General features: G+C 38.5%; 1 protein-coding gene across 1 annotated transcript; it reads left to right on the top strand.

The window, feature by feature from the left end:
- Window positions 1-2638: 2638 nt before the first annotated feature.
- On the top strand, window positions 2639-6549 carry LOC311117112 (butyrophilin subfamily 1 member A1-like). The gene is made up of 4 exons (XM_084192102.1): window positions 2639-3073; window positions 3253-3279; window positions 4620-4952; window positions 5361-6549. The coding sequence occupies exons 2-4, from the start codon at window positions 3258-3260 to the stop codon at window positions 5372-5374; spliced, it is 369 nt and encodes a 122-aa protein (XP_084048228.1). The 5' UTR covers window positions 2639-3073; window positions 3253-3257; the 3' UTR covers window positions 5375-6549.
- The last annotated feature ends 7017 nt before the right edge of the window (window positions 6550-13566 follow it).

The raw sequence follows: 13566 nt of genomic DNA, 5'->3' as shown, positions 1-13566 counted from the left end.
TGGCCCCATTTTTTGTATTGTATTTTTTTAAAGAAAGTCACAAAATGTTGTTATAATATATGCAAGAACTCATCCGAATTGTTTCGGCTGGGAAGCATGCAGAAGCCTTAACTCTGCCCCCCAGCCTCCCATACCCCCAGCCCTGTCCCCTGCACACCCTAACCCAAACTCAGCCTTTACTCCCAGCCCCCTAACTCTACCCCCCAGCCTCCCATACCCCCAGCCCTGTCCCCTGCACACCCTAACCCAAACTCAGCCTTTACCCCCAGCCCCCTAACTCTACCCCCCAGCCTCCCATACCCCCAGCCCTGTCCCCTGCACACCCTAACCCAAACTCAGCCTTTACTCCCAGCCCCCTAACTCTACCCCCCAGCCAGACTACACCCAGCCTTTGGAAAAGCATTGAGACTATTTGACATCGAAGCAATTTCACTCATTTACTCATTTGAATGCGTCCAAAGAGATAAGAGAAGCTAATATTGATACGCACTGTTAAATCTTTACAGCTCAGGATAATATGACTATAATTAAAGAACATCACTACCATCTGCTGGCTGGATCTGTCTTCTGATTTGAATTGAAATAGTTTTAGAACTTAGAGATGATTAACTAAAATATGATCATAGAAGACGGCACCATGCTGTATGATAGCATAAACCCTGTAATGGTAGTCACTAGTTAGCAAAGTCACAAACCCTGCCCATTTTTACATTTTAGCAGACGCTCTTATCCAGAGCGACTTACAGTAGTGAGTGCATTCATTTTCATACTTTTTTAGCAATGGTCCCTCGCTGTGGCGATTTTAGCATGTAAATCTTGGTGGGCAAAAAAAAAAAACGGTGGGATGCATGCCAGCAAAGCCACTACACAACACTAAACAATACATTCATTGCACTATAACGGTGACAAACGGTGCCCACAAACTGTTAGGGCCTACATAAAGCTGTCCCAACAGCAGAGTCCCAACAGCAGTCCCAACACCTTACCACTGCTACACCTGGCTATCAGTGGAGCCTTGTCTGGCAGCGAAACAGTTCATTCAGCCTCATTTACTGCCTTTAAAAAAAACATAGCTGATATGGCTGACTTGCTTAAACAAATGTGGTTTCTACTGACAATTGAGATGTACAAACTATGGCATAAGGGGACGACAAGCGGATAAGAGTCAATCCGTAATTTCGATTAAGACATTAATGAGCGAGCGACGACGGACGTAGTCAATATAACTATTTGTTCAGCACTTTTGAAATGTACAGAGACAGAAATCAGAACATGGCCCGTTCTTACAGTGTACTCCCTGTACACCAAGTCAGAACCGTAGCATAAATCAAGGGGTATAAGCAGACAATGAAAGCTCTTACAATATTCGATGATGACATTTCTCTAAAAGAGGTTATAGACTACATGTGCAAATAGACCAAATTATTAGCGTGAGGCACATTGAACAATGTTTGGGTCTTTGCGTATCAAAAAAGATACACGTCAAATAACACTATTTGACGCGTTAAATAAGCTTTTAATTTGTCACGTATAGAATGTTGTGTGTGCTGAATTTGCACGTGGAAGCCAAGCGCCACCACTACTATCAGTAGCACTGTCAAAGCTGTACAAATAAAAGTCTGCAAACAAGCACACACCGGCCACGAACGATGTGTTTACAATACCGCGTTGGTGAAAATAGACCAAATTATTAGGGTGAGGCACATGGTCTACTAACATATCTCGCTTGCATATTCCATCATTAATGCAGCAGCATACAATACATTTTTGGACTCACTTAAACAGGAAGGTGGCGCGGCAGTCCTTTGTGGGCAAATGTTGTCATCAAAGTCTGTCATTCTCTGGATTTATGGTGGGAACTCGGGATAAAACCACACAGCCACCACATTGAATAGCATGCTAGTGGTTGCTTTGCGATGCTTGCAGTTAGCTACTGATTCCTTATTGTTGAATTTTCAATATCCAACTTGTGTAATCTTTATGTCCAATGGCCGATGAGTACCGATACGTTTTATCTATCATTTCTCTTCATTATTTATCTTCATATGACAAGGATTAAAAAGGATTTGCCAGTAGATTGTCGACTTCATTCATGATGATGACTGCTAGCTAAGACTTTGAAAGTAAGATGTTGACATGATCAGTCCAATCAAAGCTACTGTAGATATAACGTGATTTCACTTCATTTTATCTGTGGCCAATGACCTTGAGCCTTCTTGGAAGGGCTCTTCTAATGTAACTCTATGGCAGGACCCAAAGGACTTAAATGTTTGATGTCTACCATTACTAAGGATTTAGAGTTGGCCTGTGACGTAGTGTCCCCATGAGTTACAGAACACTGAGCCAATCATGGCGCAATGCTCATATTTTCTGCTGGCTTGCCCTACCACCACAGAAAGTACTGAGCTAGGCTGAAACACCTGCATTTTGGAGCTGCCTTACTCAAGAAAATGAGAAAGAGACCATGTTTGTATGCGGCTTTATTAACTCAATTATATATATATATATATATATATATATATATATATTTTACATTGTTTGCAAACTGATATGTGACACCTATTAATGGCACAAAAAAAACATGCAAAATAGGCATGCCCCACCTGCCCTGAATGACGGGTCGCCACTGGTCCCTCGTGTGAATCGAAACTACAACCCTGGCGTTGCAAGCGCCATGCTCTTCCAACTGAGCTACACGGAACCACAATTTAAATTCTTAAAATCGGATTTTAAACCTAACCCTAAACCACACGGCTAACCTTATGCCTAACCTTAAACTTAAATTAAACCAGAAATGTACATTTTTGTTTTCATGACATTTTACGATAGGCCTATAGACACTTTTTACTTTGTGTCTGGGTTATCTAACAAGCAAAGAGGCAAGGGGGGGAGGAGTTTACTCTCAAGTACCTGTGCAAAGGTGAAAGTGAAAGCTCTATCTCAGTATAGGCCTGAGGTGCAGGTTGTTCTGTAAAAACGAGTAGATATGCATATATAGTGAATATTAGAGTATGGTTATGGATGTAAATAAACTGTTTTTAATCTGAAGTGGAGGACGTGAAGACCAGTAAAGGTAAGAGGAGATCTCAGTATATTTTACTTTCCAAACTAGACACAACACTCCTGTTTTAAAACAACGAGCACTAGAGAAAACGGAAGTGATGTTTGTATCTGTGTGATTGAGAAAAATAGAGAATTTGATGAATAGATGATGTTAATGATAAATATAAATGTTTTCTCTTTTTGTTGCAGGGAAAATGGCAGAGTCCAGAGTACATAGTAAGTCACCATGCTGTAAATAATTGTTAACTTTTCTTTCACATATCGGGGACAACAGTACTAAACCAATTGAAAATGAAATGTGTTTGTGGTTTTATTTCTCTTTATGTGTAAATGTTTGTCACTGGATGAAATGTGTTAGGAACATGAGGAGTTGTAGCTGAGTTTGTGTCTGTGACCACAGTGACCTCTCCCTCCAAACATCTCCTTTCATTATAAAAACCATTTAATCCAATCAGTCACAATACAGAAGAAAAAAAAACGTTTGGACTTTACAGGCTCTAGAGAAGTTAAAATTGTACTTATCAACAAATAAATCAAATTCTTTATCCAGAGCAATGAGTATTAAGTGCCTTTCTCAAGGGCGTATCAACACATTTTCCTAGTTGCCTCAGGGATTCAAACAAGGGATTTTTCGGTTACTGACCCAATGTGCTTAACTGCTAGGCCACCTGCCACACATTTGTAACCAATGGGAAAATACAATGCCTCTAATTTATTCTATATATTTAGTCATAGTAGATTATTTACTTTTAGAGTAGATTGAAGTTGAGTTGGGTTATGGATATACTTGATCAAAATGATGTTACAGATAATTTTACCATTATCCATTAGCCTTTACTGATGTTTAAATCAGTGATTTTTACTGTTTAAATCAGTGATTTTACTGTAAAACATAATATTTTGTTATTTCAGGGGGAATTGGCTATGTATATACCCATAAACTGAATTAGTATAATAATTTAACTGATATTTAATGTTAATAGGTTTGTTTAGTGTCTCTTGCACAATGGTAGACCTGGTTTGTATGAATGTTGAGGCTTGGGCACTGGGGTAGACAGTTTTATATGAGTATGCCCATGGATTTACCTGGTTTATATGAGTCATAGGGTGTAGGGATACACAAGGCTCATACAGGTAATGGGTCTGGATGGACGTCTATTGCCCATTCAAATCCTTTCTGGCAACAACTTTTGTGGTAGGAAAAAAAAGTGAATGGGGCTGGGGCACACGTGTTATTACATTTTAACATTTTAGTCATTTAGCAGACGCTCTTATCCAGAGCGACTTACAGTTAGTGCATACATTTTCATACTGGTCCCCCGTGGGAATCGAACCCACAACCCTGGCGTTGCAAGCGCCATGCTCTACCAACTGAGCTACACGGGACTATACCACTTTACTATGAGTTTATCTATGAAATGATTAGTGAATACAGGTCAGATGTCACAGGACTAACATATGCAAATAACAGGGTTGGGGTGTGCAGCAAATAGCTGGATGTAGGTTACTGTTGGTGACTTGGCATTAAACGAGAATTGTTCTCTCTTTCTGAACAGCTCAGTTTAAACTCACCTCAGAAGACCATGTATTTTCTACGGTTGGTGAAGACGGCACACTCCCCTGTCACCTCTCACCTGAGACCAGTGCTGTTGCCACAACAATCAGGTGGTTTAAAGAGACAGAGTGTATTTACATGTATAAGAATGGCCAGGTGACAGAGAGGAGTGGCTGTGAGTGCAGAGTGAGTCTGATCACCCAGGAGCTGGAGAGAGGCAACGTGTCTCTGAGGCTGAAACGCATCAGGGTGTCAGATAATGGAGTCTACATATGTCAGGTCATCCATGGAGAACAGAAGGAGGAGGATGCAGTGTGGTTAAGGGTCAGAAGAGGTAAGTGTTCTATAACTCCAGTAATGTTTCTTAACACCTAAACAACAACAATAACAACCAGTCTCTTTCCCTGTACAGAACACTTCTACTTTCTCATGTAGATAGGAGTTCATAGTAGGAGTTACAGATGAATAGACTAGATGAATTCTGAATATCAACAAGTTAGAATGCAAATTACAATCACTCTGAGTTTTGAGCTTGGCCCTGTCCGGGGGTTTCTTCGGATGGGGCCACAGTGTCTCCGGACCGCTCCTGTCTCAGCCTCCAGTATTTATGCTGCAGTAGTTTATGTGTCGGGGGGCTGGGGTTAGTTGGTTATACCTGGAGTACTTCTCCTGTCTTATCCAGTGTCCTGTGTGAATTTAAGTATGCTCTCTCTAATTCTCTCGTTCTCTCTTTCTCTCTGAGAACCTGAGCCCTAGGACCATACGTCAGGACTACCGGGCATGATGACACCCTGCTGCCCCCAGTCCGCCTGGCCTTGCTGCTATTCCAGTTTCAACTGTTCTGCCTGCGGCTACGAAACCCCTACCTGTCCCAGACCTGCTGTTTTCAACTCTAAATGATCGGCTATGAAAAGCCAACTGAGAGACCTGAGCCCTAGGACCATACGTCGGGACTACCGGCCGTGGTGACTCCTTGCTATCCCCAGTCCGCCTGGCCTTGCTGCTATTCCAGTTTAAACTGTTCTGCCTGCGGTTATGGAACCCCTACCTGTCCCAGACCTGCTGTTTTAAACTAATGATCGGCTATGAAAAGCCAACTGAGATTTATTCCTGATTATTATTTGACCATGCTTGTCACTTATGAACATTTTTGAACATCTTGGCATGGTTCTGTTATAATCTCCACCCGGCACAGCCAGAAGAGGACTGGCCACCCCTCATAGCCTGGTTCCTCTCTAGGTTTCTTCCTAGGTTTTGCCTTTCTAGGGAGTTTTTCCTAGCCACCGTGCTTCTACACCTGCATTACTAGCTGTTTGGGGTTTTAGGCTGGGTTTCTGTACAGCACTTCGAGATATTAGCTGATGTAAGAAGGGCTATATAAAATAAAATTGATTGATTGATTGATGTCCTAAAGCATTTTAACCATTCCAACATTACTGGTCAAGTCCCTTGATTGTCATTAGTAATGAATGTGATGAACACCCATACCCCCCTGATGTATATCAAATCACTATGGTATTTGATTGGATAATGTGACAGATGGTGATTTGAAGGTAATGATAATAACACATTATTCATGACTCTCCATCTTGGATAATGGATTATCAGGAAGTGAGTAATTACTTATTTGTCTTTTTTGTTTATTGACAACCAATAACACAAGACAAAGAACAGACCAGAGTGTTAATCTGATACTATAAAGAAGTACAGGCCTTGTGAATAGCAGTGTGTCTTCTTCAAGACTACAAATTAAATCAGTTTCTTTACATTTATCATTACTCTCCCCAAATGTTCTCAAAGTAGGTTGGATTATGATATATAGATGTTCTTCAAATTATCCTGAATTTACATACCATAGCCCTCCCATAAAATATATGCCATAGAGCTCAACATTTTACACTCCAAAATTAAAATGGAACCAGCTCTAATTCAGTTTGATGTCCTAGTATGAATCATTCAGACATTCTAAGACTGCTGACATAGTAGCACTGATTACATCCCTTTCCCTAGATGTACATTAGTAATGAATGTGTTGAACAGTCATTGCATTATGATGTGTGGTATTTGATTGAATAATGTAATGTGACAGAAATGAGATTGAATGTAACTGTAATAACTCATACATTTTGTTATACATTATCATTATTCATGGATAATGGATGATCAGGAGCAATACCATAGCCCTCCAACAATATATATGCCATATAGTTCAACATTTCACATAGCCCTCCCACAATATATCTGCCATATAGTTCAACATTTCACATAGCCCTCCCACAATATATCTGCCATAGAGCTCAACAATTCGCACACCAAAATTAAAATGGAACAGCTTGAATTCAGCTTGATGTCCTAGTATGAAGCATTCAGACATTCTAAGGCTGCTGACATAGTAGCACTGCTTACAGTGGGGAAAAAAAGTATTTAGTCAGCCACCAATTGTGCAAGTTCTCCCACTTAAAAAGATGAGAGGCCTGTAATTTTCATCATAGGTACACGTCAACTATGACAGACAAAATGAGATTTTTTTTCTCCAGAAAATCACATTGTAGAATTTTTTATGAATTTATTTGCAAATTATGGTGGAAAATAAGTATTTGGTCAATAACAAAAGTTTCTCAATACTTTGTTATATACCCTTTGTTGGCAATGACACAGGTCAAACGTTTTCTGTAAGTCTTCACAAGGTTTTCACACACTGTTGCTGGTATTTTGGCCCATTCCTCCATGCAGATCTCCTCTAGAACAGTGATGTTTTGGGGCTGTCGCTGGGCAACACGGACTTTCAACTCCCTACAAAGATTTTCTATGGGGTTGAGATCTGGAGACTGGCTAGGCCACTCCAGGACCTTGAAATGCTTCTTACGAAGCCACTCCTTCGTTGCCCGGGCGGTGTGTTTGGGATCATTGTCATGCTGAAAGACCCAGCCACGTTTCATCTTCAATGCCCTTGCTGATGGAAGGAGGTTTTCACTCAAAATCTCACGATACATGGCCCCATTCATTCTTTCCTTTACACGGATCAGTCGTCCTGGTCCCTTTACAGAAAAACAGCCCCAAAGCATGATGTTTCCACCCCCATGCTTCACAGTAGGTATGGTGTTCTTTGGATGCAACTCAGCATTCTTTGTCCTCCAAACACGACGAGTTGAGTTTTTACCAAAAAGTTATATTTTGGTTTCATCTGACCATATGACATTCTCCCAATCCTCTTCTGGATCATCCAAATGCACTCTAGCAAACTTCAGACGGGCCTGGACATGTACTGGCTTAAGCAGGGGGACACGTCTGGCACTGCAGGATTTGAGTCCCTGGCGGCGTAGTGTGTTACTGATGGTAGGCTTTGTTACTTTGGTCCCAGCTCTCTGCAGGTCATTCACTAGGTCCCCCCGTGTGGTTCTGGGATTTTTGCTCACCGTTCTTGTGATCATTTTGACCCCACGGGGTGAGATCTTGCGTGGAGCCCCAGATCGAGGGAGATTATCAGTGGTCTTGTATGTCTTCCATTTCCTAATAATTGCTCCCACAGTTGATTTCTTCAAACCAAGCTGCTTACCTATTGTAGATTCAGTCTTCCCAGCCTGGTGCAGGTCTACAATTTTGTTTCTGGTGTCCTTTGACAGCTCTTTGGTCTTGGCCATAGTGGAGTTTGGAGTGTGACTGTTTGAGGTTGTGGACAGGTGTCTTTTATACTGATAACAAGTTCAAACAGGTGCCATTAATACAGGTAACGAGTGGAGGACAGAGGAGCCTCTTAAAGAAGAAGTTACAGGTCTGTGAGAGCCAGAAATCTTGCTTGTTTGTAGGTGACCAAATACTTATTTTCCACCATAATTTGCAAATAAATTCATTAAAAATCCTACAATCTGATTTTCTGGATTTTTTTCCCTCAATTTGTCTGTCATAGTTGACGTGTACCTATGATGAAAATTACAGGCCTCTCTCATCTTTTTAAGTGGGAGAACTTTTACAATTGGTGGCTGACTAAATACTTTTTTCCCCCACTGTACATCCCTTTCCCTAGATGTACATTAGTAATGAATGTGATGAACAGTCATTCCAATATGATGTATGATATTTCATGAAGTTATGTAATGAGACAGAAATTCAATGAACAATATTAACTCATGCATTCTGTTTTACATTATCATTATTCATGACTCTCCATCTTGGATAATGGATTATCAGGAAGAGGTGAGTAATTACTTATTTGTCTGTTTTGTTTATTGACAACCAATAACACAAGACAAAGAACAGACCAGAGTGTTAATCTGATACTATGAATAAGTACAGGCCTTGTGAAAAACAATGTGTCTTCTTCAAGGCTACAAATTAAATCAGTTTCTTTACATTTATCAATACTCTCCCCAAATGTTCTCAAGGTAGGTTGGATTAGGATGTATAGATGTTCTTCAAATTATCCTGAATTTACATACCATAGCCCTCCCACAAAATATATGCCATAGAGCTCAACATTTTACACTCCAAAAGTAACACGGAATCAGCTCTAATTCAGTTTGATGTCCTAGTATGAAGCATTCAGTCATTCTAAGACTGCTCACATAGTAGCACTGATTACATCCCTTTCCCTAGATTTACATTAGTAATGAAAGTGTTGAACAGTCATTGCAGTATGATGTGTGGTATTTGATTGAATAATGTAATGTGACAGAAATTAGATTGAATGTAACTATAATAACTCATACAATTTGTTATACATTATCATTATTCATTACTCTCCATCTTGGATAATGGATGATCAGGAGCAATACCATAGCCCTCCAACAATATATATGCCATAGAGCTCAACATTTCACATAGCCCTCCCACAATATATCTGCCATAGAGCTCAACAATTCACACTCAAAAGTAAAATGGAATCAGCTTGAATTCAGCTTGATGTCCTAGTATGAAGCATTTAGACATTCTAAGGCTGCTGACATTGTAGCACTGATTACATCACTTTCCCTAGATGTACATTAGTAATGAATGTGTTGAACAGTTATTGCAGTATAATGTGTGGTATTTGATTAAATTATGAAATGAGACAGAAATTCAATGAACAATAATAACTAATGCATTCTGTTTTACATGATCATTATTCATGACTCTCCATCTTGGATAATGGATGATCTGAAGTCGGTGAGTAATTACTTATGTCTTTTTTGTTTATTGACAACCTATAACACAAGACAAAGAACAGACCAGAGTGTTAATCTGATACTATGAATAAGTACAGGCCTTGTGAACAGCAGTGTGTCTTCTTCAAGGCTACAAATTAAATCAGTTTCTTTACATTTATCAATACTCTCCCCAAATGTTCTCAAGGTAGGTTGGATTAGGATGTATAGATGTTCTTCAAATTATCCTGAATTTACATACCATAGCCCTCCCACAAAATATATGCCATAGAGCTCAACATTTTACACTCCAACAGTAACACGGAATCAGCTCTAATTCAGTTTGATGTCCTAGTATGAAGCATTCAGTCATTCTCAGACTGCTCACATAGTAGCACTGATTACATCCCTTTCCCTAGATTTACATTAGTAATGAATGTGTTGAACAGTCATTGCAGTATGATGTGTGGTATTTGATTGAATAATGTAATGTGACATAAATTAGATTGAATGTAACTATAATAACTCATACAATTTGTTATACGTTATCATTATTCATTACTCTCCATCTTGGATAATGGATGATCAGGAGCAATACCATAGCCCTCCAACAATATATCTGCCATAGAGCTCAACATTTCACATAGCCCTCCCACAATATATCTGCCATAGAGCTCAACAATTCACACTCAAAAGTAAAATGGAATCAGCTTGAATTCAGCTTGATGTCCTAGTATGAAGCATTCAGACATTCTAAGGCTGCTGACATTGTAGCACTGATTACATCACTTTCCCTAGATGTACATTAGTAATGAATGTGTTGAACAGTTATTGCAGTATAATGTGTGGTGTTTGATTGAATAATGTAATGTGACAGAAATGAGATTTAATGTAACTGTAATAACTCATACATTTTGTTATACATTATCATTATTCATTACTCTCCATCTTGGATAATGGATGATCAGGAGAAATACCATAGCCCTCCAACAATATATATGCCATATAGTTCAACATTTCACATAGCCCTCCCACAATATATCTGCCATAGAGCTCAACATTTCACATAGCCCTCCCACAATATATCTGCCATAGAGCTCAACATTTCACATAGCCCTCCCAGAATATATCTGCCATAGAGCTCAACAATTCACACACCAAAATTAAAATGGAACAGCTTGAATTCAGCTTGATGTCATAGTATGAAGCATTCAGTCATTCTCAGACTGCTCACATAGTAGCACTGCTTACATCCCTTTCCCTAGATGTACGTTAGTAATTAATGTGATGAACAGTCTTTCCAATATGATGTATGGTATTTCATTAAATTATGTAATGAGACAGAAATTCAATGAACAATATTAACTAATGCATTCTGTTTTACATGATCATTATTCATGACTCTCCATCTTGGATAATGGATTATCAGGAAGACGTGAGTAATTACTTATTTGTCTGTTTTGTTTATTGACAACCAATAACACAAGACAAAGAACAGACCAGAGTGTTAATCTGATACTATGAATAAGTACAGGCCTTGTGAAAAACAATGTGTCTTCTTCAAGGCTACAAATTAAATCAGTTTCTTTACATTTATCAATACTCTCCCCAAATGTTCTCAAGGCAGGTTGGATTAGGATGTATAGATGTTCTTCAAATTATCCTGAATTTACATACCATAGCCCTCCCACAAAATATATGCCATAGAGCTCAACATTTTACACTCCAAAAGTAACACGGAATCAGCTCTAATTCAGTTTGATGTCCTAGTATGAAGCATTCAGTCATTCTAAGACTGCTCACATAGTAGCACTGATTACATCCCTTTCCCTAGATTTACATTAGTAATTAATGTGTTGAACAGTCATTGCAGTATGATGTGTGGTATTTCATTGAATAATGTAATGTGACAGAAATTAGATTGAATGTAACTATAATAACTCATACAATTTGTTATACATTATCATTATTCATTACTCTCCATCTTGGATAATGGATGATCAGGAACAATACCATAGCCCTCCAACAATATATCTGCCATAGAGCTCAACATTTCACATAGCCCTCCCACAATATATCTGCCATAGAGCTCAACAATTCACACTCAAAAGTAAAATGGAATCAGCTTGAATTCAGCTTGATGTCCTAGTATGAAGCATTTAGACATTCTAAGGCTGCTGACATTGTAGCACTGATTACATCACTTTCCCTAGATGTACATTAGTAATGAATGTGTTGAACAGTTATTGCAGTATAATGTTTGGTATTTGATTAAATTATGAAATGAGACAGAAATTCAATGAACAATAATAACTAATGCATTCTGTTTTACATGATCATTATTCATGACTCTCCATCTTGGATAATGGATGATCTGAAGTCGGTGAGTAATTACTTATGTCTTTTTTGTTTATTGACAACCAATAACACAAGACAAAGAAAAGACCAGAGTGTTAATCTGATACTATGAATAAGTACAGGCCTTGTGAACAGCAGTGTGTCTTCTTCAAGGCTACAAATTAAATCAGTTTCTTTACATTTATCAATACTCTCCCCAAATGTTCTCAAGGTAGGTTGGATTAGGATGTATAGATGTTCTTCAAATTATCCTGAATTTACATACCATAGCCCTCCCACAAAATATATGCCATAGAGCTCAACATTTTACACTCCAAAAGTAACACGGAATCAGCTTGAATTCAGCTTGATGTCATAGTATGAAGCATTCAGTCATTCTCAGACTGCTCACATAGTAGCACTGATTACATCCCTTTCCCTAGATTTACATTAGTAATGAATGTGTTGAACAGTCATTGCAGTATGATGTGTGGTATTTGATTGAATAATGTAATGTGACAGAAATTAGATTGAATGTAACTATAATAACTCATACAATTTGTTATACATTATCATTATTAATTACTCTCCATCTTGGATAATGGATGATCAGGAGCAATACCATAGCCCTCCAACAATATATCTGCCATAGAGCTCAACATTTCACATAGCCCTCCCACAATATATCTGCCATAGAGCTCAACAATTCACACTCAAAAGTAAAATGGAATCAGCTTGAATTCAGCTTGATGTCCTAGTATGAAGCATTTAGACATTCTAAGGCTGCTGACATTGTAGCACTGATTACATCACTTTCCCTAGATGTACATTAGTAATGAATGTGTTGAACAGTTATTGCAGTATAATGTGTGGTATTTGATTGAATAATGTAATGTGACAGAAATTAGATTGAATGTAACTATAATAACTCATACATTTTGTTATACATTATCATTATTCATTACTCTCCATCTTGGATAATGGATGATCAGGAGAAATACCATAGCCCTCCAACAATATATATGCCATATAGTTCAACATTTCACATAGCCCTCCCACAATATATCTGCCATAGAGCTCAACATTTCACATAGCCCTCCCACAATATATCTGCCATAGAGCTCAACATTTCACATAGCCCTCCCACAATATATCTGCCATAGAGCTCAACAATTCACACACCAAAATTAAAATGGAACAGCTTGAATTCAGCTTGATGTCATAGTATGAAGCATTCAGTCATTCTCAGACTGCTCACATAGTAGCACTGCTTACATCCCTTTCCCTAGATGTACGTAAGTAATTAATGTGATGAACAGTCATTCCAATATGATGTATGGTATTTCGTTAAATTATGAAATGAGACAGAAATTCAATGAACAATAATAACTAATGCATTCTGTTTTACTTGATCATTTTTCATGACACTCCATCTTGGATAATGGATGATCTGAAGAGGGTGAGTAATTACTTATGTCTTTTTTGTTTATT

Source organism: Coregonus lavaretus (genome assembly GCF_964263955.1).
Source record: "Coregonus lavaretus genome assembly, contig: HAP1_SCAFFOLD_401, whole genome shotgun sequence".
NCBI lineage: Eukaryota > Metazoa > Chordata > Actinopteri > Salmoniformes > Salmonidae > Coregonus > Coregonus lavaretus.
Note: the sequence above shows the minus strand (reverse complement) of the source record. Positions and strands in the feature narration are given on the sequence as shown.

What these genes read in the sequence shown, in the direction of transcription:
- LOC311117112 (XM_084192102.1), top strand. Translation starts at nt 3,258, where the DNA reads ATGGCAGAGTCCAGAGTACATA. An exon ending in GGCAGAGTCCAGAGTACATA is followed by an intron (nt 3,280 to 4,619) that starts GTAAGTCACCAT and finishes CTTTCTGAACAG; the next exon opens with CTCAGTTTAAACTCACCTCA.